Here is a 26,342-nt window from a genome sequence, read left to right as displayed (position 1 = left end):
GGGGGACTGATGGGGATAGGGAAATGGGAGGGACTATTCCCTGGGGCAACAAACGTGGCGCTTGGGGCGCTGGAGGGGTGGGGGACCGACAGCCAAGCCATCCTCTGCCAGCCGCGCCACGCCGCCGCGGGGCACCCTGTCCGACAGCGGCCGCGCGGCCTAAAAGCAGGACAAGCGAGGCGGGCCAACTTTGCGTTTGAACCGAGCAAGAAGGTCGGCTCATATCAACCTCGTTTTTAAGAGCGAGCAGCCATGAATTTTTCATTTTTCGGTCCGGGCGTCAACTTTGAAGGCGACCGGCCGGCCGCTTTTCTCAGTTTTCGCCGCCCTTGCTTAATGCGGCCCCTTAGCCCTCCGGAGTCCAATTTGTTTATTAATACAGCCATGTTCCTCCTATGACCTTTAGCACTCGACTCGCTGTCAAAAATATTTTGTGTGATGCTTATGCGAGATATATATCATTTTTCAAACTACAGGCAAGTACAATAACAACTGGCACAGATACCGGTGAAGTTCTCGACTTTGTCGATAAAGTTGGGTATGTTAAATGTATTCTTTTCACACAGTACAGTCGAGGCGTGTGAATTGCAATCTCCGGAAATGACCGACAGTTGATAGCGATATCGTTTTGTGGGAATTTAACGTCGCTCGCCCTCCGGGTTTTGTGAGCAGGGAACGGAGGAGTGGGACGAGGGGTACGTGGTAGAGAGCGCGATGGGAAGCAGCACGGGAAGCAGTCCACGTCGGCCAGGAAGCACCGGAAAAGGAAGTCGGCAGGCAGAGAGAGAGAGAGAGAGAGAGAGAGAGAGAGAGAGAGAGAGAGAGAGAGAGAGATGAAGGGAAAGGGGGATCTGGGGGAGGGGAATAAAGGAAGGAAGGAAGTAGAGAGAGAGCGAGGGAGAGGATCGGGGGGAGCGACGGGGCGAGAAGGGAAGTCGGTAAGGCGACGCCGGCGTCTCGGGATATATAGCCGGGTCCTTAAGTGATAGCAGCAATATTTGTCAGTCTGATCGGCCCCCGGAGGAATAGCCGCCCTAATGGCTCGAAGCTGCCGGAAGACGGGACATGGAGGGAGGAGGCGGTTGTGAAGGGGGGAGGGCGGGGACTTCGCGCGACACCTCTCCGCGCCCGTACGAGACACCTGCCGAGCAGTAAAGTGCAGGGAGAGTATCGTTGCTCCTGGGACACACAGAGCAGAGAGAACTCCTCCGTTCCTGGTGCGCGGCTGCCTGTCCCGCTCGTCACGGCGTCGTATCCCGTCCATTACTTATGCCCCCGTGGTCCCCGCTGATCCTGCGCTGTCTCGTCTCGTCCATTCGTGTCATCGCGGCCTCACGGGCAGCCTCACGGGCAGCCTCACGGGCGGCCTCACAGGCGGCGGCCTTACGGGCGGCCTCCGGGTAGTGGCAGTAGCGCTGCTAAGTACGCCATTAATAAGAACGGGAGGGCCGGGTATAAGGCTTGATGAAGTCCCGGCCTAACACGCATGCACGGCGCAGGCCGGTGCGTCCCCCACCCCACCCTGCTGCCAGCCACCCTCCCCTCGCAACCGCACCCGTGCCCAATCGCATTTCTCTCTCCCTCCGTCTCTCCCTCCCTCCCTCTCCCCGCTCCCCTCTCCCCCTTTCTCCCTCTCTCTCTCCCTCTGTACTGCTCTCCTCTCGCTCTCTCTGCTCTCCCTCTCTCTCCAGATCCGTGTGTGCCAACGGGTGACGGCAGGAGGCGGTGCACTATGTGCATGCTGCAGTACCACCCTCTTCACAAACTCTTTGTTTCTTGTTCGCAGGACGCGTCGCTCATTCCAGACGATGCGCCTCTGCCAAAAATGCCGCTGCCGGCGCTCCAGGTGACGGTGGACCGCTACCTGGACGCCGTGCGCCCGCTCGTGCCGCCCGCCACCTTCGAGAGGACCCGCAACATCGCCAAGGCCTTCACCGCGCCCACCGGCCCGGGTCCGCGCCTGCAAGCGGCACTCGAGCAGCGCAGGGAGAAGACCGTCAACTGGGTAAGAAACATCTTCACACGAATTTCAATCTATATTCGTGACAGGTTATTGTCTTGATGCAGAAATTCATTTACAGTGTACCGATATGATCACACAAGTATTAAATTGGCCGTTGTATACTTCCGAGTGTCAGGAACTAGAGAAGCCTTGATTTGTCAGTGTAGAGCAAATGTGTTTGTGGTTCTGTCGTCTCAATAGAAGCACTCGGGGTCCGCCTAATCGCTCTCTGTTCCTGCCCGTTCCATTACGAGTTTAGGGGCGCAACAAGTCAATCCGCGCGCAATGCGAGCTGAATGGGGAAACGCAGCGACGCATTTCTGAGCGGGAGAAGAATCTCATTCTGAACTGAACGGGGCGCGCAAGAAGGGTAGAGGGGGGTAGGCCGTGGTAGGCCGGGAGGCGCAGCAGGGCGTTTCCGGAAATTGGATTTCATGTCTCATTGGACGGCGAGGCCTGGTCGTTTTGCATGGTGGTGCTGGTTTGTGGAGGCGGGACGCGGTCCGTGGTGATCGCCGTGGTCAGTAACTTCAGCAGAGGAGAGGTAACGAAGATCACATTGAGTCGGCAGACGGACACTACTTGTAGCAGCCCAGGAAGGGGTTGACCTCCAGCTGCACCCAACTGTATTTGTTGTTTAAACTTACTGCACCTCGAATGAAAAGAGTTTTACTGAATTTGCCTAGACACTAAAACGGTTTAAACTTGTAATTTATTTTGGTGTGTTAATGCTCATAACAAAGGCAATAATAACGTTAAAAAAATTCCGACCTTCCAACCTTTCTGTCAGACTAGCGTTAGAATGCGCGAGTGGTCCGGGCCGCTGATGCCAGACACACGCTGGCAGATAGCGCGAACAAAAATGTGGGCGTTCCCGTTGCGTTTTTATGCCAAACCTCGCCGCGATACGGTAATGAGATTGCTCGAGATGTGGGATCGACAGACGGGCGAGCGAGGTACGGTATAGGGAGGGGGAAAGGGGGGGGGGGGGGGGAGGACCCACATCACGACTAGGGCGAGACGTGACCAGCACACAGGTAGAGCCGCCCAAGGCTGCCAGGGCTGCCACCAGCCTCGGCCGGATCGATGTCAGGGCTACATGGCTACATATCCAAGTAGTTGGCGGAGAAGAGAGATGGGGGGTGAGTAGCGTCCTGGGCAGCTTAGGCGAAGTTGCTCGATGTGCAAATTGTTTGGAACAAACGGAAAGGGATCGGAAAAACGAAAAGAATTTCGCGGACTCACTGAATACTGAATAGTGAGTGCAGATCATAAATAACTCTTCAACTTAAGCAGGCGCCATGATCCTAGGATTAGAAGGAAGACTCAACTAGTGTGGCCGGCAAACAAACAATAATGACTCAAATTTTGATTTTAAAAACTGGCATAACGATATATTTTGTAGCGGACTGAAACCCCGCCTGATGCGAGGGTCCGTCGTGTGGAGATGGGCCGAGAACCCGACCAACGCCAACGCCCTACCGAATTACTTTATGAAGTTCCCAAGTCGGTGATCTAACAATTTTCAAGTTAACGTAATACGATGAAGTCCCCCGACGCTGGGCAGGCCGCAGATGGGGCTCGGGCGGCAAGGGGTGGTCCTTGCGCCCCCTTCTCCTCCCCCAACCCCCGCTCGCCCGGGCCAGCGCGCCCGTTGTATTTAGCCTTTGATTGGCTCACTTAATTCGATTGTGGGGTGGGCGCCGATGTGGGGCCAGGACGGGGAGGCGGGGTAAGGAGGGGGGAGGGAGGAGGCCCAACATCTTCTCTAAAGAGCAATTTGTTGCTGAAGCGTTTTCGCGGCCAATCAAAACATTGTCTTGCTCGTCGAAAGGATCATCGCCTCTCCCCTTGTCACGTCGAATTGTGATGAAAGACGTGATTCGTTAAGCTTCCAATTTAGGTGGAAAAGAAAGCGTGATTGAGAGCGTTCGTCGCGATATGGATCAGGAAAGCAGGCAGAGCAGATCTCGTGACACGGTAAGTTTCAGACTCAGGTTCATAAAATGTGCAGCCAACAGCCGCGTTAGAATAGGAAAGAGAAAGAGATAAAATGCCATGCAGGGTGACAATTCAGTTGTTAACAACAACAACATCAATTCAAACCCATTCACAACCCTCCCCTCAGCGATTAAACAATGATAAACAATAATTGACTGTCGCGTCCGGATGATCGAGTTAAAAGTGCCTTTCACAATTGGACTGGAACAAAATCACCCTCCGCTTCTCGTATTTCCCACTTTCTTTCCGTCCGCGTGGCCGGTGGGGTACCGGGGCGGCTGTAGCATGAGCCCCCGCCGTTGCCCTGCACACTTTCCCGCATCGTATTTCTAAAAGAAAGTGACTCGGGTCGTGTCGCTGAGGTCGCCGCCGGGCTCCGCTCGACTCGTATTCCTTCCTTAATCCTTCCGCCGTGACCTGGGGCCACCGGGGTCAGCCTTGCGCCGTGGCGCCCCGTCCGGCGCGCGCTCAGGGATCCTCCAGCTCGGCCTTTGGAGCTCGCGGGTGCGGTGGCGGGGCGGGGCGGGGCGCAGGGCGTGGTTCGGCCTCCACCCAATCGCTGCGCTGGGGTGCGGGCGGGGGCGCGCCCGGCCCACCCCGCGAGCCTCGCCGCCACGCCCTGCCACGCCCCGCTACGCCCCCTCGGCCCCGGACTCGGGGATGGCGGGCTGGGTGTGAGTAGAGATATTTAAATCCGGTGTGATACACTCGGATATGCCGCTTCGCCTCTTTGACATGAACTTGTCTTGGCTTTTGCCACTTTTGCGTAAGGACCGACAGTTTCGTCGATCCGAACATTCGTTCGTGACGTAACGGCGCTGATCTCAGTTGGTTGAAAAGATCTTGAAGATCGTCTCGGTGCACTGTTAAAACCTTACGAAGCAAAATGTCAAATCCTTCGCAAATGCGACGCATTTTCTTTGTAACTACAAAGCACACTGTGAAAAGCTTGCGAACTATTCTTTGCATTGCAAAGAATTTTGACGCGTTGTAAAATGCTTTGCATTGCGAATTAAATCCCTCGCATTGCGAACTAATTCTTCGCACCTTTACGAAGAAAATTGTTCGTAACGCTTTAAAGAATTAGTTCGTAACCTTGCAAACTATTTCTTCGCAACTTACGAAAAAAATAGTCTGGAATGTAGATAATATAGTTTGCAATGCAATTGCGAAGGATTTTGAATTTTGCTTCGTATGGTTTTAACAGTGTGAATGTTTGAACGTTGTTGGGACAGGTCAAGTTATACAGGGTGGCCCATCTACGCTCTCGAGGGTGAGTGCGGGGTCGCGAAGGTGATCCAAGAGGCGACACGCCCCCGGCACAAAGTGTCACGCTGCGGGACGGGCGCGTCGGCGTCAAGTCGCGGAGCAACCTCGGGACCGCTCGCGACCCCTAGAGCTTGCTGTGGCGGGTCTGACTACATACTGCAGAGGACGGTGTAGGTGGGCCACCTTGTATAATGCCGTGCGTCTCCTATAATAGTCCGTGTTGAGGTGCGAAAGATATGCCAAAATTGTAAACTCTCACAAAACATTCTGAAAAGTACTCGTAGGTTTACGGAAAATTTTTCCATGATGTAAGTCCTAAAAATTACAACTTGAATATTTTGTAAAATTACAATCACTTCCTATCGACTTGGAATTCATCAAGGAACATAAATGGTCCGCCGTAAATTTACAACATTATTTTGCAATTCCAAATCAAATTACAAAAAATATGTCGTAACTTTACGAGGACATTTTTCAATGAAGCTTCACTTTGGAGTTGGAAATGTCAAGGCTTATTTTTAGCCCTCCAGCCCTCTTCACCACGTTCTACCAGGTGTCTGATAAACCATTCTTACGTGTGGGTGTGCCTACTCGCTCGATCCGTAAGCCACCCAGTCAGGGGCGATAGGAAACCCCTTACGCACGCCTGCTCACAGTTGGAACTTACAGATGTGCGCGCGTGGGATTTGTAAGCCACATCAATATCCACATATGACTGTCAGAAATTTAGCTGGCCCGAGATAAGCATGGCCAAGCAGCACTGGAGATCAAAGTGAATGCAAACCACTGGGTAAACGAGTGAATAAAAAAGAAGCCCGCACAACTCCGGAAGGTTTTCCAAGTCTAAAATCTTGGTATAAATTACAATCAAATTGCATTTCAATCGGAATAAATATTCAAATTTTAGACTGCATGTGGGCTGCTTCATCTGCCTTGCGAGCTTGCGCGGGCTGCTTAACCGGGAGCAAGAGCGGCGCGGCTCACACCAGCCTGACCTTTTGTCTGACAGACACTGGTCAGAAATAACAAATTAGCTAATGTATGGATTCATAATCGGAAACTCGCCGTGGCAGCTAATAATTGGTTGTAAGAGAAAGAGTGCGACCTCAGCGGGAGGCAACCAATCCAATTGGTCAAATAAGTTCTCAGAACGACCAGGTTGGCTCCCGCACTTACAACTCGCTGTGGCTACTAAACTCTTGTCTCTCACAACTGAAGTTGAAGAGTTTTAACTCTTGTCTCTGGCAAACAATTTTTGGCTGCCACTGTGAATTCCTTGGCTGTCCTAAAATTAGCTCATTCAGTCCTGCCAACTAACAATTATTTTTTTAATGTTTCGTGTGCTTAACGACCAGAAGCGTACCTTAAAAGGAGACTCGCTCCCTTATAGGCCTGAGTGGCGCGGGTGCCAGGAAGTAGCGGCGCCCGAGCAGCCAGCGCCATCCGGCGGAGGGTGCCAGAACCACCACGGCTCCACTGGCAGTTCAGAGCGCCGCCGGGCGGGGGCGGCAGCGTGCAGGCAGGCAGGGGCGCTCGGAGCTTGGAGGCACGGGCGATATGAGGCTGTGGAAACGACGTTAAGAAATGATGTTCACATTGTGGGGCAGAAAGAGGGAGCGGTCGAGCGACATAGGCTCTGTTCGGATTAAAAAGAGACACATTTTGCGACACAATTTTAATTCTTACCGTCATTCTTTAAACAGTTCGAAAAAGTTAAAAATCGTAGGATTCTTCTCTTTCTTACTCTTTAGTTTTCCTTAAGCATTTTTAATTGCGTACAGTTGCACTCGTCATTATGCCATTGACCGATATTATATATTTTACATAGTACCGATCAAAACATATGTTTTTATTAAACTCTGATCGGAGTGGGAACCAGCGGCAAGACGGGAGTATGGCAATCGCAGCGAGATCAGAGTGTCACGGGTGGGATCAATCTTCCGAAGGTCGCTCCCCCCTCCCACCTGACACCGCCGTGATCCCAGCGTAACATCACGCCCTCCCCCTCGCGAGTAGAGTGGGCTGAGTGTGTGGTCCGCACATCTAGAGTACCCTAACAGAGGTTACTGTCGCGTGAAACTCTCATTCGAAACACTCTTACGAAGCGTTCAAAATACCTAACAGAAGCGAACCTTTCCGGTAGAATATTGACAGAATTGACGTTTAAGAAAGTAAATAGTATTATTTATGACTGCTTGCAAAATTGGTGATCTGCCATCAGCCACCGCCATTCCAGCGAGCAGCCCTCGTGCCCCTTCATCATCTTTTTTTTTTGTTCGCAGCCTCCTCTCCATTTATTCATTTGGTGCCCTGGAGAATCCGACCCCCTGAGCTCTCTTTCTCTCCTGTTGGGGAGGTAGCCCAGCCCCTCCTCCCCTTCAGTCGCTCTGCTGAGCGCCTTGGGGGTAGGCCTGCCCGTGCGGCAGAGGTGTGTGGCGGGACGGCCTACCCCGGACTTGGCAGGCGCCGAGGCGAGGCTGACCGTAGACAGGCCCGCGCCGCAGAGGTGTGCGGCGGGACGGCCTAACCCGGACTTGGCAGGGACAAAGGCCTACTGGCCGTAGGCAGGCCTCCCCCTCCTACCTCCCCTCCTCCCCCTTCTACCCCTCCCGCTTTCCGATCGGAAGGTCCAGACTGGTCGAGTGCCTCCAATTCCCTGGACGCCCATTACGGTGTTAATGACCATCGCCTACTTTACGGGGGCTCTGCGCTACGTGCCGCCGTGCCGACCACGTGGCGACGCAGCCTGCGAGCCGGGCATTAGCTATGCAGCGCAGGTACGCCACCGTTGGTACACCCCCTCCCCTCCTCAGCCGCGTTCTCTCCCACTCCACTCGGCGATATTCTAGTCCCTCGGAGCCTTTTTGCACCAGTCGCGAAAGGGAGGGGGATCACAATAACCACACAAGTCAAAGGTTGGGTCTAGTTAGTTTTAAATTACAACCCAGTAACGTATCCGAAAGGGTTAGGAACAACCATCTGGCCCAAAGTATGGAGGATAGCGGCCATTATTGACTCCTCCGCGCCCGAACCTGACCGGCAGGCGAAACGCTCTGCGCCGAAGTTCCACGCCTCAAGCGCTCTTTGCGCCGCGTTCAAGGGCTTGCTCTCGCCCACTACAACCCCTTGCCCTGCCAAAGGGCTGCGCAGCTCGGCCTACTACTCTCCCTCGCTGTTGTTATATCTGCTGAAAGCAGCTCGGCCCCAAAAGTTTGTTCGATTCACGCTTTCTTTTGCGGTCGCGTGCCAAACGAACGTCTCGGGGAGGGGGTGGAACGAAGGGGGAAGTTGTGGAGAAAGGGAGAGAGAGAGAGGGAGAGAGAGAGAGAGAGAGAGAGAGAGAGAGAGAGAGAGAGAGAGAGAGAGAGAGGCTCAGCCTTGCTGGACTATCGACCCACAGCGCGGTCGATGAAGACACAGTCTGAGGCCATGAAGGAACAGATTGTGAAGGCTTGGGTTTGGACTACGCGGGAGGGAGAGGGGGAGGGCGGAGTAGACCCTGATGTGGGGCAGCTGGGCTGCAGAGGGCATATAGCACACGGCGGTGTGGCGGTGTTAGTTGCCTCCCATAAGTAGTTAGTCAAGGCGAGGATGCCTGACAAAATGTGTAACTCGGTTTTTAACTTAAATAAGAAGCCTGTCCTGATGTATGCGGCAGGCGACGGATGCGCCCTCTTGAAATTAAGGTGGTGCCGGAGAAGAAGTGGTCATGCGTGGTGGTTTGAGCAAAGGCGGAGGCACGGAGAAGAGGGGAGGATGAGGGGGGAGCGGGGGACGATGAGGGGAAGGATGAGGGGGGTGGAGGTCGGACGTAGCGGAGCTCCGTGACGAGCAGCAGAAATGGCTTATTGCAGGTGGCGTCCCGTGCGAAAGCCGGCGACAATATTTTTCACTTCTTTCCGTAAGGACACGACAGTTTCACGGCAGGGGGTGGGGTTCCGTACTCTGGCGCGGGCGCGGCCTGGGTCACGGAGAGGAGCGATAGGAGAGTTCGGGGTGGTGGTTCTAGGGATGGTGTGGGGGAGGGGGAGGAGAGGGTGGTCGCGGGGGAGATGGTGGTGGCTCAGTCCCACGCAGGGCGACGTGATTTACGGAGGCATTTAGAGTGAGGAATGCGAGAGATAACTGGCAAAGCTAACCGGACCACAGGGAAAGGGGGAAAAAAGAGGAGGAAGGGGGGGGGGCTGCTTCTATTCCGTTCAGCCTCTTCCTCGTGCCAGACTTCCGTGTGAACACTAGTTTGTTACCCAATCCTTAAGAGAATCAGCTTAAAAGGAATTTCTCGCCTACCAATCAAAAATCGTTGTAGCAAACAGTTTCTAATTTCCGTTATGTGTAAGATAGTGTGAAATTATTCGCACATCATGCAGTAAATGTTTCATATTCAGAAACGGTTCAAAATGACGATAAGTTGACAGTTTCCGACATGCTGTCTGATGCAGGCGTACGAGTGGTGGCTGACCGACATGTACCTCAACAACCCGCTGCCGCTGCCCATCAACTCCAACCCCGGCATGGTCTTCCCCCCTGCCCTGGCGCGCACCGCCGAGGAGCGTGCTCGCTTTACCGCGCGCATGGTGCTCAGCGCCGTCCGCTACCAGACCGACATCCTCGACAAGTGAGTCCTTTTTTTTGTGCGTCCTGCCTGACGCACAACTTCGTCTTTTCTTTCAGTGCATCGTATCGCCCTCGGCCAACCTGACCCTACTCTAAGTGTGATGACAGTTGTCTTTCCAGAAGAACAACCGCCTTAGCCATGTGGCACAAATAAAACACGGGATACAAAATTGTCGAGAAATTGGCTGGAAAATTGCATGAGAATAGAATTGCGCTCTGTGCAGTCTGCCGTGAGCCGCGCTGTCGTCCACCACGACGGTGACACGCGACTCGCCCGCTGCAGCTGCCGCAGCTGTCCGCCCGCCAGCTGTCGCCCAGCTGTCTCCCAGCTGTCGCCCCAGCTGCAGCTGGTGCCGTGACAAGCGGCGGGTCGTCCTTGGAGTCCCCCCGGCTGGTACGGCCGCCCTCCCCCGCCCTATAATGCATGGCATGCGACGCGGATCGGAAACGGCACCGGCCGGCCGGGGTATATTCTCGTCCCCTTTCGTTACCCGTTACCCCCCATCATCGTCGTCGGTGGAGAGAGAGTGAGTGTGGAGGGGGGGAGGGAGGGAGGGAGGGAGGGAGGGAGGGAGGGAGTCACTCAGAAGACACCAGGACCATTACATCGTTGTGATGCGTTTGCAATGTGGCGTAACCTTTGACCCGAGGCGCGCGCAGTGGGAGGCGATGCGGTCGCTGGTGGTCATATTTCATCCGGCGTGACTGCGGCGCGTTGTCGCCCGCCCTCGCGCCCGCCTCACCTCGTCCCGCCCCACCCCGCCGCGCGGCGTGTCCTGATGCGCTGGCCGCTGGCCGCCAGACTATAGGCGACCAGAGTCCGCCTGGCCCGAGTTGGATGAGGAACAACTTTCGCCGCCGGCACTGCTGCAACTAACTTTCCTGGCGCGTGTATTCCGCCCCCAAGCGCCCAGGTGACGCACGCGGCGCTGGCGCTTGGCGTTGCCACCTGGAATGTTTCTCTGCGCAACGGGGCTTTGGGAACGGTGGACAATCTGGCCGCCAATGGTTGGGATGGGCATCGCAAACAGAATTACCTCTTTTTCTTTCAATCATGTACAGCTTTCTCCGGCTTCCTCTTTAATAGACTGTCGGTGACTTCCGAAAGAAATGGCGCATAATAATCATGCTGACACATTTATTTAACCCTCAAATTTTGATTGGTAACCTACACAATGAGCTTTGCCCAACTATCCCGAGATGTCGTGGGGCTGAATTGGCAGTGGTCTGCTGGCGACAGATGAAGGAAGGCACGAGTGGAGCGATCTTGCTGCTGTCGATACTCCGACGTTTCGCCTCTGCCGAGACAGACATCTCATCAAGTGTCATCTAGGCGCGTCTCCCTGGAGCGCCGCCCCAGATCAGACCCGATCGGCGACGTGGACGTGCGAGCCTGGGGCCCCAAATCTCGGCCAGGAGAGACGTGGATGTGGGTGTGTAATTAACTCGGATGCACAGTCGACCAATCCAATATGTTGCCATCCCCGCATCTGCCCATAACGGGCGTGACATTTATCAGGTCGCGAAATGGGGTCTGGTGTGGCGTGGCGCGGGCTGGCTGGGAAGGTCGCCCAGGGGTCGAAGCGACACCCGCACGCCGCTCGGGATTTTCGAGGGAAACTAATATCGGACCGATCCATCAAACGCAGAGCCGGCAGAGGCTGCCCTAGTGGGGCTGCGCAGGGCTGCGCGGGGCTGTGCGGAGCTGTGCGGCTGTGTGGGGCGGAGACAGGGGTGAGGCACCTGGACGTGCTGCTGCTGGGCCGAGGCGCGCCGAAGGGGCACGTCCTCCGAGAGAGAGAGGGGAGAGCGAGGCCTCGTCGTGCGACGTCACCGACAACCCCCAAGGCCGCGCCGGTACTAGGGAGGGTGTGGAGGGCGGGGTGGAGCGGCTCGCGGAGAGAGAGGGAGCAAGGCGCACCTCCCTGTACGCATTCTGCACACAATGTCAGTTTCACTTTATGGCAAGTCTCTGCCCGTTTTGCAGTTGCCTTCCGCACCGCCCTGCCCTGCCCGCCGTACCGCCAGTTAAAAATAAAACTCGCGAACGCGCGTCATGCGCGGAAAATACTGCCATAAAAAGAAACAGTCTATGAGCAGTAAACACAGCGAAGGTCGAAGTAGGTCAGGGGAGTCGGGCCGCCCCTTTCCCCACCACAGCGGGGCGCAGCAGGGCCTTACCCACGTGCTTCCGGGGGGCGCCACCTGGCGGAGGGGTGGGGTCCGGTGGGGGCGCGGGTGAGGTGCAGGCCCTGGTGGGCAGGAGGGGTGGGGCCCACTGGGGGCGCGGGTGAGGTGCAGGCCCAGGTGGGCAGGCGGCCCGTGTTGCTCCTCAGAAACGCGGGAGCAACGGGCCTCAGCGGGCCTCACAGCCGCAGAAGGACGCGCGCACCAGCCTCCAGGATGACGACGGCGCTGACCACGCTGGAGCGGCGCAAGCGGCTGCTGGGCTGCGACTACTACTACCCGCGCTACCGCTTCTACTCGGACCGCTTCTACTACGACCGGCTGCTGGACCGGCTGTACGACTACAAGGGCGACTCGTACTACTACCCCTACAAGTACAGCGACTACTGGGACTACTACGACTACCGGCCGCTGCACTCATGCGAGTACTGCGACCCGCTCCACTGGCGCAACTACCGCTACCGCGACTACAAGAAGTACCTGTACTGAGGAGGCGTGCCTGCTGAGGCGCGGAGCGGCGTGGAGCGGCCGGCGAGTGGCGCAGGGAGCTGCCCCGCAGGGAGCTGCCCCGCAGGGAGCTGCCGAGTTGTCGGTCGTCCGACTCTTCGTCCGCAGCGGCCCTGCAGCCTTGCTCCGGCTCACTGCCCTGGGGGAAGGCGTCCCTGGGGGGCGATGGAGAAAAGAGAGAGAGAGGAGAAGCGAGCATCACGCGGGCGACTTCTCTGCTTCTGGCCGCGGCCGGGATCCTTTGAGGTTAGCCAGACTAACCGTCTGCGATCTCGGCTGGCGCGGCGTGTGACTACTCGGTGCGCCCGGTCTTCGTGAGAGCGGGGCGCCCCACTCGGGCTCGACAGTGCCTTGTCAAAGTGATGCCACCACCGTCATCATTTCTCGCACAAATAATCTTGGGTAGCCAAATGTAATGCCACCGTGACGTCATGTGGACTGCCGTGCGTTTCCTTTGGGGCGTGTTTACTTGGGCAAATGTGTAAAACTGACAGCATGTGCCAACTGAGCGGTGTCAATCTTATCCGTGCTTCCAGAGAACGTTCGTATTGTTTTGTTTTATTCCCGTTTTTTGAAGCGTGTCAAACCTTTTTTTGTTTTACTAAACTCAATGAGAGAGCATATTTCGAGTATTTTTCCTCGTCAAGTTTTACACGTTTGCCCGCGCAAAGTATATGGACTTTACAATGGTGTAAAGTCCGAGTTCCCTTACTTCAAAACATGTGCCACCCCTTCGAGAGAGCTAGTTGTAAGACGGTCTAAGGCTGCTGTTCATGGAAACGAGCAAGAATGATGATATAAACGAAGCAGAGAAACCCTTTATGCACCCCGCACCTCACCACCTCTGGTTCCTTCGTCAGCACACCGTCCGGTAGTTCTGCACAAAAGGATTATGAAGCGATTGCACCCACCATCAACATTAACACCCAACGCACTCCAAATTACGATTGTAGATTTCTTTGGCCACACCACAGTCAATTAACGCACAGGGATAAGCGAGAGGCAAATGATTTGGCACCGTCGCTAGTTTCGGTTCAGAGGTTACCGCATACCTCCAGATGCACACATCGTAGAACATTATATTTTCAATCAGACGTTTCACCGACTCGCATTCACTTACCTCCGCATTTTATTTTTACCCTGAGCGCCCAAAGCCATGCAACGACGGGTGCTCTAGAAACCCAAGTGTGTACATGTATGCGTTATCTCCTGAATACCTGAATTTTTTCAGGAGACAGTGTGTGCCGGGTGTTTTAGAACTGGTACCGCAGTGTTGCGGGTTTGCCAACTCCCTTCCACCTCAAGGCACTATTGTCCCCGCGGCTCATCGAGTATGCCATTTCGTAACACTGCAGTATTCGCTCTGAAACACCTAGTACATGGCCTCTTCGAAACCTAGCTTTTAGCATAGGGCTCTTATAAATGCAGGTGCTCGGGAGATAACGCATTGATTTAGACACTTCTAGAGTACTCTGTTATAAAAACTATTGTAAATTAACACCGAACGTGTAGTTTGTTGCCAGCACATGTTGTTGTTTTTTTTAGCAAACATGGTGTCGTCACAGAACAACATTCATAAAAACCTCGAAAACAAAGTTTCAGACAGAAAAAGACACTTTTGTCTTGGTCCTAGAAAAAAATGTAATATTGCAAGTGTTTTGTTTTGGAAAGAAATGTGTTGCTAAAGAAATTACCAAAGGTTATCTTGTGCGCCGTTCGGGTACAAAATAGCAATACAAAGTAGTTTCTGCAGGGCAGTATAGGCCAAATATCACAAGTTTCGAGAGGGTTAAAATGAAAACAACACTTTTGTTTTTAAACAAGTCACGTAGTCTGTTATCAGGTCACCTCGTCTACGCTGTTGTTGTTTCTGTTTTGTTTTTGTTTGTTTTTTGTTTTTTAGTTTTCTTTTATTAATTTAAAGAAGTCCCTTAAGTTTCATGAAAATTAATAAATTTATGACGACGATAAAAAACAAAAATCGAGATAATATTGTAATTCACTTCGTGACTTTGCAAAAATTTGTGCAAAATTCGACACACTCAAGAACAACTATCACCGCCTTGTTTTATCTGCAGACTTCCGTCATGCTTCCGTGCTGCGGAGTCTAACGGCTCAGCTCACGAGCACGCAATGGCAACGGCTGGGTGCGCAGCTTGCGTGTTGGACAGTACGCGCCCCAGTGCGAGTTTCTTCGCATTTAATTTCTTGCATCGTATAACGTTATGCACGCTCAAAAATATTGGGACTGGACTAGAAAAAGTTATCTCATCAGCACTGTTTTCCGGTTAACAGATATATCACACATCTTCCTCCCTTCACACACGTGTACTTCAACCACTCTAGCCCGCAAGGTGCAAGGGCGAGGCTAGGTGCACAGCTAGTTACGCTTTTTTATTTTTCGATTATGTTTTACCATTAATTTTTATCAACGAAAATTTTTACGAAGCTCGAAGTGCATCGATTTCTCACCGTACCGTTTCTTAATTCTACCATGCAGCAGTGTTAAACTCGCCACTGCCTCTATGTAGACTGGTTGTAATAAATATAATTGTAATAAATTATGTAAAAATTTCACAGAAATCAATGTTTATTTTTGTCTTTTTCTACCTAATTAAACACTCTAAAAATACATCTTCCCTATCCAGTGCTAGTTTTAACTGGTGAAACAAATGTAGGAAATGTAATCTTTAAAAAGTATTCAAGCACTAAAGGCATTACAGTTTCTGTTAGGCAGTTTATTATTTCCTTAGAAAGACCTGTTTTCGTAATCGTCTCTTCAACAATCACTCTAGTCGAATAATGAGGTTCCCACGAGTTTGGAAAACCTGGAACGACATGAAAAGACGTGAAAAGACATTTGATCGTGGCAAATTATGCAAATAAAGTCAGAAAAATTTATCGGAGATCATGGAAAATTCAGATCGATGCCCCCAACGAAAGAGTCCGATCTGCTTTGCTGCTGAACTAAAAGAATTCGATCTGTACCGCTGTCTTTTCCACAAAGTCCAAACTGCTTTGCTACCAAACATAAGGGTGTTCCTACCTGATGTTAAAGGTCTTATGGGTCCATCACATTTCAAAAAATTTGAACAGGAATAACAAATGCCAGGGAGTCAAAATGTGGTAACCCTGGAATTATAATTATTGTTCGTGACACTTTATACTAACTACTCCTGCTGAGTATTCTTTCCACCCATGCCATCCTAGGTGTGCTTCTTGAGGTTCACGTTGCACCACAAGCTTATTTAAACAAAAAGTATAGGAGCGGCTGATGAGGTTAAATCCTATAAGGCCCATGCAGGACCACGCCACAACAGTTTCCTGTAACGATAGAGGATACATCTCACGGTAAGCGCTGTCCTTTACAAGAATGTCAGCAGACAGCTCTGCGGCGCGGGCCTGCCTACGGCCAGCCACGCCTCGACCCGAGCCTCGGCGCCTGCCAAGTCCGGGGTAGGCCGTCCCGCCACACACCTCTGCTGCGCGGGCCTGCCTACACCCAAGGCGCTCAGAGCGACTGAAGAGGAGAAGGGGCTCGGGCTGGGGATACCTCGCCAACACGAGAACAGCATACGAATAAATACTAATGAGCTCGCTCGCGAGGTGGCTCAGATCGTCCCGCCTGGGCGGGAGCTCGGTTTTGTGGAAATTTGCCTCCCTTTCAGGCGATTCACCAGAGCCGATGGAGACGATCCTTTCCCATACCGCGCCTGGGGCAGGCCTGCGTTGCGTACAGATTTTGTAGGCCTGGTCGAGGGGACTGTCTCTTTCTTAACCCTGTTGGCTACTTGTTTATTGTTTGTTTTGTAAAAATATTTTTAAACGTAAAACAGGAGTCTGGGAAATGTTCATACTTCAATTTTCCTGGTGTATATTTTTGCCCCAGTAGTTGCAGACAGCTCTGTGCTGACGCAGGCGCGCCCTCGCTGCCGCCGCCGCCACGCCAGGTGAGGCGCGAGGCGCGTCCGAGGATGAGATAAGTTGGGGCCTGTCGAAAGCACAAGAAAGTTCTGTGTGAGACAAGCCGCATACAGCTGCCTCGGGCAACCAGTTGATATCACAACTAAGCGCTGCTGGGGTAAACACGTCGGCCGGAGGAAACGGAAACCGCAAACAATAAGACCGGGAAGGGGATGGAAAGAGGGGAAGGGGGGGGGGGCACTCGTGCCGGGGGGCAGGCTGACGCTGAAAGGCTGCAAGGTCGGGAAGGTGCTGGGACCCGGGGGCCGGGCACGGCGGCCCGCGGCAGCCGCGTCGGCAGACTGGGAAGACTGGGAAGGGGCAAGTCTTCGCCCTCTCTGCCCCGCGGGGGCTTTTCGTCGACGACGGCAAGGTCAGAGCCAAAGGCGCTCCCCATTGATCGGCAGAATAAAGACGGCGTTCGGGGAAGACCAGGAGGACCCCACGCCGCCCCCGGCCCGGCGCCATCGCCATTGTGCTTCCTTTTGTGGAGCGCTGCTTTTAATTACATTCAGACGCGGCTGCAGCGACGCCTCCTTGCATTCATGTTTGTATGGTTTGTAGCTGTGGGCGTCAGTGCGCCCCCGACTACAGGAAGGCAAAGAGAGAAAAATATCGCTTTTCCATGTTTGTTCTTCTCTCCTTTTTGTAGCCACGATACGCCACAACTTGACGTGGGCGCTATGTCCGCTTCAGAGGAGAGGAAATGGTGCGTGCAAGCGCCCAGGGCAAAGCAAAACATTCCGTTTGATTTCGCTAAACCTCCTCCCCTTTTCATCCCAGCCACCCGCTTACCTGAACAGCTCACAGCTCCCACTGCCGCGCGCAGGGTCCACATCCTGCGGCCTTTGGCACCGGGTCTAACCACTCGCACGCTTCGCTCCTGTTGCAGGAGGGCACTGCCCGTGGAGCGCGCCACCTCCAGGGAGAAGGGTCAGCCGCTCTGCATGTCGCAGTACTACCGCCTGATGACCACGGTGCGCAACCCGGGCAAGCCCCGGGACCAGCAGGTCACCATCGACACTTCCAGCGACCACATCGTGGTAGCGCGCCACAGCCAGGCAAGAACCAAGCATCATCTGTTTCCATTACTCTATTTCTGAGCACAAACTTGACATGTCAAAGCACCTCTTGTTTGTTGCCGCATTCTCGGGGGCTTCAGAATAATTGTATGCAAACATTCGATGTTGCACGATACGCATCAATCAGAAGGCTGCTGCAATAGCTGAAAAATGTGTGTCCTGCCCCGACCTTATCGTGTTTTGTTTTTCAGTTGTCTGGAGATAGGCAGTGCTTCGTTGACCTGATAGAGGTCTGCCCCTCATGAATCCCTGTGCTGTGCACGAGCGTAGAGAGCTTCCCTGTGCGACCCTCACACAAGCCCCTGTGCTTATGTTCTGTTCTATTCACTTGTCTGGAGTGTAAGTTTTCTTTTAATTTTTTTTCAACCCAATTTAAGTTATTTCTTCACCTACTTTCTTTTTCTAGAGTGTTACGACAAAGGTAAGTATGACTTTCTTTAGAGACCCAGTGAGAAATGCAAAATCGATAAATGGTCGATAATCATCGATCGATCGACGCAAATTCAACTCGACGTCGACTCGATTTTGTCCAGCAAATCGATCGTTTCGAACGTCGACGTCGTCGATTCGAAAATACATTTCTCATTTGGGAATCCGTTGAATCAGTAAACGTTAGTTGACGCGGCTGACAGCAACTGACAGCAGCTGACAGCAGCTGACATCAGCTGACAACAGCTGGCAGCAGCTGACAGCCCTCCGCCGCCGGTACACCTGACTGACCCCCACCCGCCGTGTGTTGCAGTTCTACGTGGTGCAGGTGCGCGCTGAAGGCGGCGGACCTCCTATCGGCGAGGACGCCCTGACGGGGCGCCTGGCCTCCATCCTGGCCGAGCCGGCGCCGGCCCCGGGCGGCCCGGCGGGCGCGGCGCCCATCGGCCTGCTCACCTCCCAGCGTCGCGACAAGTGGGCCGAGGCTCGCGAGCACCTCATCGCAGGTGGGCTGGGGGGGCATCTTATAGGGTGTCAGGAGGGTCTAGTCACTAGACTATAGTGCTTAAACTGCGCTATAGCTCTTGTAATTTGCTAACATGCCGGTGTATGGCAGACCCGGTGAACCGCACGTCGTGCGAGGCCATCGAGCGCGCGCTGCTGGTGCTGTGCCTGGACGCGCCCATCACCACGGCCTTCAACAACGCGCGCGCCCTGCCCGCCCGCGGCCACGCCGTGCAGGGCCGCGACGAGACCAACATGGCGCACCACATGATACACGGTGGTGGCTCCAAGGCCAACTCGGGCAACCGCTGGTTCGACAAGACCATTCAGGTGAGCGGCGCGCAGGCCGCCCTGCCCTGCCCACTTGGTCCGCGCCGGTCGGAACCCATGTGGTCTGTCAGGTCAAAACGATGGGGGGTGCCCATGTCGATTCCCTTCTCGTTTTGATAATCATTTCGATGTCGGCAGCTTGTCATCTCCTCAGACGGCGTGTGCGGCCTGTGTTACGAGCACTCGCCCTCCGAGGGGGTGGCCGTCATCCAGCTCATGGAGCAGATGCTCAAGGATGCCACGACGCCGGCCTCCGTGACCCTCCCTGCGACCCCGGGTTCCCCGCCGCCAGCCACGGCCCCAGTGAACGCGCCGCCGCGCCTGCTGGGCTGGAACGTGGACAGCACCACCCGCCGCCACCTGGACGAAGCCGCCAAAGCCATAGACAGGTAAGGTCCAGGTGACCGCGAATTAGCTTGAGCACGAGTCCACGCCCCCGGCACGAGCCCTTATATATGACCTTTCACTTGTTGCCTCAGCATGATAGATGACCTGGACTTCTACGTGTATCGCTTCAACGATTACGGCAAGGAGTTCATCAAGTCGTGCAAGTGCAGTCCAGACGCGTACATTCAGCTCGCGCTTCAGCTCACCTATATCAGGTAAGTGGCGTACTCGGTTCAGCCGTGGGAGGAGAGCGTCTCCCTGTCGAGCCTCTCTCTGTCGGGCTGCTGTGACGCTCAGCCCCGCGACTGTCGCAGGCTGTTCGGCAAGCCGACGGCAACGTACGAGAGCGCCTCGCTGCGGCGCTTCCAGAACGGGCGCGTGGACTGCATTCGGGCCGCCACCTGCGAGGCTTGGGAGTGGGCGGCCGCCATGCTGCAGCAGAAGCAGGGCGCCTCGCCCGTCGCGCCGCCACCCTCCAGCCTGGCGCCGGGCGCGGACAGCGACGAGAAGAAAGTCACCTTCGTGCTCTTCGATGTGAGTCTGTCTTCTACTCATCAACACCAGGCGCGGTTCTTGAAGGCCCCCCCCCCCCCGCAACGAACGAACGGCCGCCGAGTTTAGGGGATGTTCCCCGGGCAAGCTGGCGGGCAAAGGTGTTTGTGAAAGACACCTCGGTCGCCTCACTTTCGGCTTTGCCATGCCAGAGTTAGCACACTGCTCCGACGGGTATGTGTGTGTGCCATACCAGGTGGCTGACTCACGCCACGCCGCGCACTGTCGTAGTTAAACTGTACTGCATGCACGAGTGCGAGCGGGTTTGGCCATGCTTGCTGCCCAAGGCTCCTTGTGGCCCCTTGCGAGTAGGCAATCCGCCCACACGCGCGTGCGGTACAGTACCACTACGATAGTGCGCGGCGCGAGTCAGCAACCTGGTATGTGATGTGGAGTGGAGGCTCTAAGCTATTGAAAGCGCCTGCAGCGCGCTGTATAGGCCAGCCCGTCAAGCAGATGCGCGGAGCGGGCAGCGGGCAGGCCGCCTGCAGGCGCCTCACACTCAGAGGCACGGCCGTTGGGTGCCAAACGTTCTTTTATAGCGGTCTCTAATCCCTCCTAACGTCCCCGCCTGGTGCCTGGTTGGCGTGTTGGTGGGGAATGTTAATTATTGCGGGGGCAAACTCTTGGGGAAATTAATAAAATTTGGAAATCACGATTAACTTGCACGTCTTTGTGCGTTCAGAGGAGGTGCGGGAATGGATGGGCTATGTGACCCTATATGACACCAGACCTCATTCGTGTTTCTTTGTAGGACAACCGAAAACGAGAACTGTTCAAGGTGGCCGTGAAGAAACAGACTGACATCATGGTGCAGAACATCCTCGGCGAGGGTATCGACGTGCACCTCCTAGGTCTACGGGAGATGGCCAAGGAGCTGGGCGAGCCTGTACCGGACCTGTTCACAGACGAAACGTACAGGGTAGCCAACCACTTCGCACTCTCCACTAGTCAGGTAAGGGAACCTGCCACAGATGTGGTCACAAGTACAGCAACTGAGTTGAGTGCCGCAGGCGCTCCTGACGTTACGCCCGTCTACGCCCTGCGCAGGTGCCCACCGTCACGGACAGCTTCATGGGTTACGGGCCCGTGGTGCCCGACGGATACGGGGCCTCGTATAACCCAAAGCCAGACAGCATCGTCTTCTGCTTATCTGCCTTCCACTCCGCTGAGACCACGTCGACGGCGGCGTTCGCGCGCGCCTTGGAGCGGTCTCTGCTGGACATGCGAGACCTCCTGCAGACGCCACCCCAGCCCAGCCCGAGCCCCACGCCCAGCCAGGGCGACCACGTTGATCTCAAGTGAATATCAGTAGAAGCGGACCACTGCCCAGCGCCCCAAATCAAAGGGTCGCACACTGAACGATCGTCCTGTAATAACTACAATGTTATGTTTATTTCCCATGAACTGCCTTGACTGTTTGAAGGCCCCTCCTGACTGCTTACCCTGCCATAGTCATAAGTACAAAATCCAGGCGATCCCTATATGTATTTTGTCTAACAGAGTAAGAAGAATAGCGGGTAGAACATAAAGGTTTCTGATTGGTCCAGCCCTCACCCCCACTACCGCCGTGACATAGGCGGGAAGCTCTCGACCATTCAGCTCTCACGTTTATGTACTACCCGTCACACTTCTTCCTCCGTTAGCCACAATGCACTTTACATAGAGCCAATTACCTGTGGATCATTGAGATCTTTTGAAAAAAAAAACAACTAACACGTCCATCTAACATTTCAAAGGCAAGCACGCAGTTCTTAAGTTTCTCTACTGTTGGTGCAGATACAGCAACAGATTGAGAAAGGCCTAACGAATTGGTTCAAGCAGTTACCTGTAAAATAAGAACAATGCAGCTAGTAGACGATTAAAACTGAACTAGAACCGCTACCAGTGTGAGTTTTAGTCCAGGAAGTGAGCTTTTCAAGTTCATAAGTGTAGCGTTGCAAGCATGTAGTCTTACTTATGGACCCAAATTACTGGGGATGTCATCAAAAGAACTAAATTATTGCTTGTGAGTTTAATGCTTAAACAATAGTTTGTTACATGCTGACTTATCATTGTTTGTATTACTAAGCTACATTTTGCATCAGAGCAAATGAATGAGTATTATCTACATTATATAGAATAAACAGCTTTGCTGGATCAAGCTTATAGGGGACCCAAGGCTACTTGGGTAATTGATATTGTTGTTTTGAATAGCAAGTTTAGTTTTATAGATGGTAATCATGAGTCAGATGTGTTGAACACTTCTATTCTGAGAAAAAAATTATAATTATTGCTTATTCACCAGGCAAATATTTGCATTATTTGCATTCATTGATTCATGGTGAGTCCCTCCTGTTTGTTGGCTGTATGAAGAGTTTAAACAACTTAATTTTGCATCTAAAGAGAATTATTGTAAGATTAAACAAGATTTCTTGCTGAGCAAGCCCGTAATTTTTATAATTTGAGAGTCCTGATAAATATGCAATTACTATGTGGCTAAACTTGACTGCACACATTTTAAGTTGAACTGTGCTGCAGGCAAGCATGTGTATCCCTCTATCTTGGCTGCACTGTCTTCCGTGATAAGCTTGTCTGAGCCAGTACAACTTTGATAGGAGTGCAAGTACACAGTTAAAACCACACTTTAAGTAACATAATTAATCTATTCTTTCTAAAGAGATATACATTGTTGATTTTTATTTTCTGATTCACATTTTATAGCTGCTGGTCAGTACAGGTGCTTATTAAATTTTAAATTTCAAAACCACAAAGCAAATTAATATTGCCAAGGTGCCTCATATTTTCAGCAATTGTTCAACTTATTAAACATGCTCAAAGACAGCCCCACCGCAGTATCGCAGGTCAAGTGCTGCGATGGATTTGATGTACTGACTCTTAATAATTAATTGACAGATTAATTTAGTAATGTCTTCAAGTACAATACTGATACTGACAAAATTGTATGAATGTTCTCCGATTGCAAAACATTAGCATGCAACCATGAGAAAGGAGGCCCTTTCCTACGTCGTCAGTGACCTCCACTACATCACTACAACTTGTCAACACAGAAAGTAGCAAAGGTAGCAACTCAACAAATTTGAAAATACCTAGTTATGTTTGTTGGTTACTTAGAAATGCGATAATGAGTAAGAATACAGTATAGAATTGGTGCAGGTATACTAGACTTACGGTAGTTATGAACTGAATGTGGAAGCAACTATCATATCCAGAAATAAAGTATAATGAAGTCAGTTACACTTGTTAAAATTTTAATACCTCCTTACTGACATGATATTCAAACATATTGTCAAAGAACAATCACAAGCTTAATGCTAGATTACTAATTAAAAAATAAAATTATGGTTCACAAAAAATGTAATTAACAAGATGATTGACACACTGACAGCGAGAAGAAAATATTGCACATTAATACCACTATGGAAAAACATCATTATTGTCAAAAAAACTAAAATTATAGACATCAATTTCCAACAAAGAAAAAGTGGAAAATTAAAATTAACCTCCATTCCAGATATTACGTACTTCAATGCACATGAAGATGAGAAGGAGGGATCTACAAATAGTTTATATTCCAGTAAAGGAAAAGGAAAACTCACAAGCTAACTAACATATGTCAATTTTTTATAAAAAAAATGAGACTAGAATGGTAAAGGAACTGAAATCAAGTATGATATCAGAAGTGCAATACCACATACAAGATCACAATGCAGCACCAGAAATGGGACATAATATTTGAATGATAAACCCCCTCATAGGTGATCAAATAACCCACTTCTTTTCCTTGCAGTGGGAAGTAAGCAGGGCTTTTTATCAGCTGGATTTGCAAGACCTACAGGAGCTTTTCTTTTTCCAGTCTGAAAGAGAAATAGAATTGCAAATAAGACACTGCGAGCACTATTATAATGAACATTTGTGAGATTATTTTCACTACCAGCAAGCTGAGCATTTACCTTTGATTCAACATCTTCAGTTTTAATTTCTTTTTTGGGAGGACTGATAGCAGAAAACACAAAATTACCACTGCTTTTAGCTCCAGCCAGAACATTTTCTTTTGCAGGTCCAGTTATTTTGGCAAGCTTTGCTAAGACACCATCTCCCCGGGACAGGAACGAGCCTCTTTTGGTCTGAAAACAATGGTTGACATTCTTCATTCATTTCAGAGAAACTGCAAAGTTATCAACCTTCCTGTAGACAGGAAGGAGTCCCAAAAAGGATTCCTACTCACTAAAAACATGTTTCGTTTCCCATCTGGAGATAAGAGATTATTTTTAACAGTCGACTTTGCTGCAGGAGGCTCTTTAATGGTAGACGAATCCATGGAACTCGATCGACACTTGAAGAGAACAGACTTGCCCAGTTGTAGTAGTTCACTATTTTCAAGATCATCATCATTCTCCTCCAAATCTCCAGCCTCCTTTTTTTGCTTCTGTGAATTAATACACACCATGATGAGAGATATCTTCAAATGACAAATTCATGAACAGAGTACAAATTCAATGGCAATAAGAGCCACAGAGCCACAGACATTAATCATCTTTATTGTGAGGAATAACACTTGCCTCTCGCTGCTCTTTCAAAAACATTTCTCGCTCATGTCTAAGCTTGCGCCATTCAGCATCATCTTCATCTTCATCATGACCAGCATTTTCCTCATCTGACCTATGGCCATCATCTTCCAGGCCCGTTGAATCTACCAACCATAAAAAAAACATTGAATTTGATGCACTTAAACACCGGAAGACAATCACACCTTGATAATCAATCTTTTAATACGAACCAACGTTTTTCCATCTAAATTGTCGCTCCCTGCCACCATTTTCAGAGTGCAACTCGCCATCTTCTAAAAGCATTTCTTGTAAAATACGAACATCACGACGATCTTCATCAAGCATTTTCTGCCTAGAAATTTTTAAAAAATTAAAAAAATGAAAAAGCAAGAGAGAAGTAGACACAAAATTAATTTTGTGTCAAATGTAGCTCTCGTTCTTTACTGTTTGCAAGTTGCAAATATTGTTCTTGATGCTTTACATTTTCCAATTTTATTACTATATGCAGATATGCATATAGGAATGTCATGGATATTGGTAGTTTTAATACTGGTCTTGCCTGTCTAATTGTCTGTAAATGAGAACTCTTTTAAGAGTGGGGCCCGAGGCAGGGCCCGAACACAGCCCGAGAGCGGCCGGGGGACTTAGACTGAAAACCCTCAAATTTTTTGTTAAGAGTTCTCAAAATAATACAATTAAACTCAAAAGAAAGTTCATTGTTGGAATTAAGACCAGTATTTCCAAACGAGAATGGTATAATTTCTATGTCTGTAGGTATTGTGACTTGTGAGATGAAAGTGGAATAATGTTATGCATTACCTCGTTCTTCCACCACCAACTAGGTGAGGGTGGGTGGTAAAGAATGAGTAAAAAGAAGAAAAATACAAACATTGAGCCAAATTTAGAACTTACATATGATTTTTAACGAGTTGCTCCCTGACAAGATCTTGATCAATATCTTCCTTGTCTGCTTCATTCATTTCTAGTTGATCCAATCCTTTTTCATCTTCATCATCACTACCTTGCCAATCTTCTTCTTCAGAGAGTTCAGCTTCTTTTTCAAGGAAAGTACCAGCATCAATTTCATTCTCATCTGAATCATAAAACACTTCATTTGGCTCTTTAGAGAATATTCCAAAGAGCTTCTTATTTTCAGTGCTAGGAGCGTCACTATCATCATCACTTAATTCTGGCTCAGATGTGCCTTTTGGGACAGGATCTTCCTCATCATCTGAAAAATTAGATATTTAAATAAATTGCAACAAAGAGACAATAACAGTGTTTCAAAAGTATTGTAAAGAGTAAAACCTAAATAGTTTACCTGAAAATTCTAATTTTCTATGTCTCTTCTTTTTCTCTGTCTTTCTTTTCTCCATCTCATCATCCTCATCAGATGACATTATCTCCAATCTGAACTTCTCCTTTGACCTTAAAACAGATGAAACAAAGAGAATACTTGGCTATAGGTGTCTGAAATGTCAAGCGGTAATTGGTTTCCTTATTCACTTAAAACTTACACATCATCGTCCTCTCCAGCCTTCATATCCCCATCAAACTTAAGACTGAAATCCTGCAAAAACATGAATTAAAAGGAAGCACTGGTTTGAAAAGATCCAAAATTCAAGAAAAATAAAACATACCACAGAATCTTCGTCAGTCACTTTTACTGTTTGAGAGGACTCAGCTTCTGAATCCTGAGATAGGAACTGAGAGTTTAAAAGTTTTCCAGCATCTTCTAAATCCTGTGGACGTGGTAGCTGAGTAACAAATTTTCCAGAGCAAAGAGCCATTAAATCAGTTTCAGACTCCTCATTGCAAGATGTGTTTGCAAGACCTGGTATTTTTTCCTGAGAATCTGCAAAATGTCATAAGCATAAGATCATAAATTAAATGTTACTGCTGTTTCCACAACAGGAGAAACCAATGTCATGCTTCCTGTTAAGCACCTTGAGAGAAAATGTA

At 51.0% G+C, this 26,342-nt stretch overlaps 2 protein-coding genes across 5 annotated transcripts in view; one reads left to right on the top strand and one right to left on the bottom strand.

Moving 5' to 3' along the window:
* LOC113210661 (choline O-acetyltransferase) overlaps positions 1–23,067 on the top strand; it is a 128,331-nt gene extending 105,264 nt beyond the window's left edge. For all 3 annotated transcript variants that reach the window (XM_052264327.1, XM_052264326.1, XM_052264325.1), the window contains 10 exons: positions 1,787–2,005; positions 9,715–9,890; positions 17,439–17,607; positions 18,371–18,563; positions 18,674–18,891; positions 19,030–19,280; positions 19,371–19,493; positions 19,593–19,812; positions 20,585–20,785; positions 20,881–23,067. In XM_052264327.1, the coding sequence (XP_052120287.1) occupies positions 1,787–2,005; positions 9,715–9,890; positions 17,439–17,607; positions 18,371–18,563; positions 18,674–18,891; positions 19,030–19,280; positions 19,371–19,493; positions 19,593–19,812; positions 20,585–20,785; positions 20,881–21,135 (2,025 nt within the window). In that variant the 3' untranslated portion in view covers positions 21,136–23,067. The remainder of the gene's footprint in view (positions 1–1,786; positions 2,006–9,714; positions 9,891–17,438; positions 17,608–18,370; positions 18,564–18,673; positions 18,892–19,029; positions 19,281–19,370; positions 19,494–19,592; positions 19,813–20,584; positions 20,786–20,880) is intronic.
* LOC113210660 (claspin) overlaps positions 23,061–26,342 on the bottom strand; it is a 7,036-nt gene continuing 3,754 nt past the window's right edge. The window contains exons 9-17 of one of the 2 annotated variants that reach the window (XM_052264320.1): positions 26,021–26,235; positions 25,898–25,950; positions 25,702–25,808; positions 25,293–25,611; positions 24,611–24,732; positions 24,393–24,523; positions 24,059–24,259; positions 23,784–23,978; positions 23,061–23,687 (exon numbers count right to left, since the gene is read on the bottom strand). In XM_052264320.1, coding sequence (XP_052120280.1) covers positions 23,583–23,687; positions 23,784–23,978; positions 24,059–24,259; positions 24,393–24,523; positions 24,611–24,732; positions 25,293–25,611; positions 25,702–25,808; positions 25,898–25,950; positions 26,021–26,235 — 1,448 coding nt within the window. In that variant the 3' untranslated portion in view covers positions 23,061–23,582. The remainder of the gene's footprint in view (positions 23,688–23,783; positions 23,979–24,058; positions 24,260–24,392; positions 24,524–24,610; positions 24,733–25,292; positions 25,612–25,701; positions 25,809–25,897; positions 25,951–26,020; positions 26,236–26,342) is intronic. The other variant, XM_026428757.2, reaches the window with a different exon arrangement.

This window comes from Frankliniella occidentalis, unplaced genomic scaffold (genome assembly GCF_000697945.3).
Source record: "Frankliniella occidentalis isolate FOCC.00 unplaced genomic scaffold, Focc_3.1 Scaffold18, whole genome shotgun sequence".
Classification (NCBI taxonomy): Eukaryota; Metazoa; Arthropoda; class Insecta; order Thysanoptera; family Thripidae; genus Frankliniella; species Frankliniella occidentalis.
Note: the sequence above shows the minus strand (reverse complement) of the source record. Positions and strands in the feature narration are given on the sequence as shown.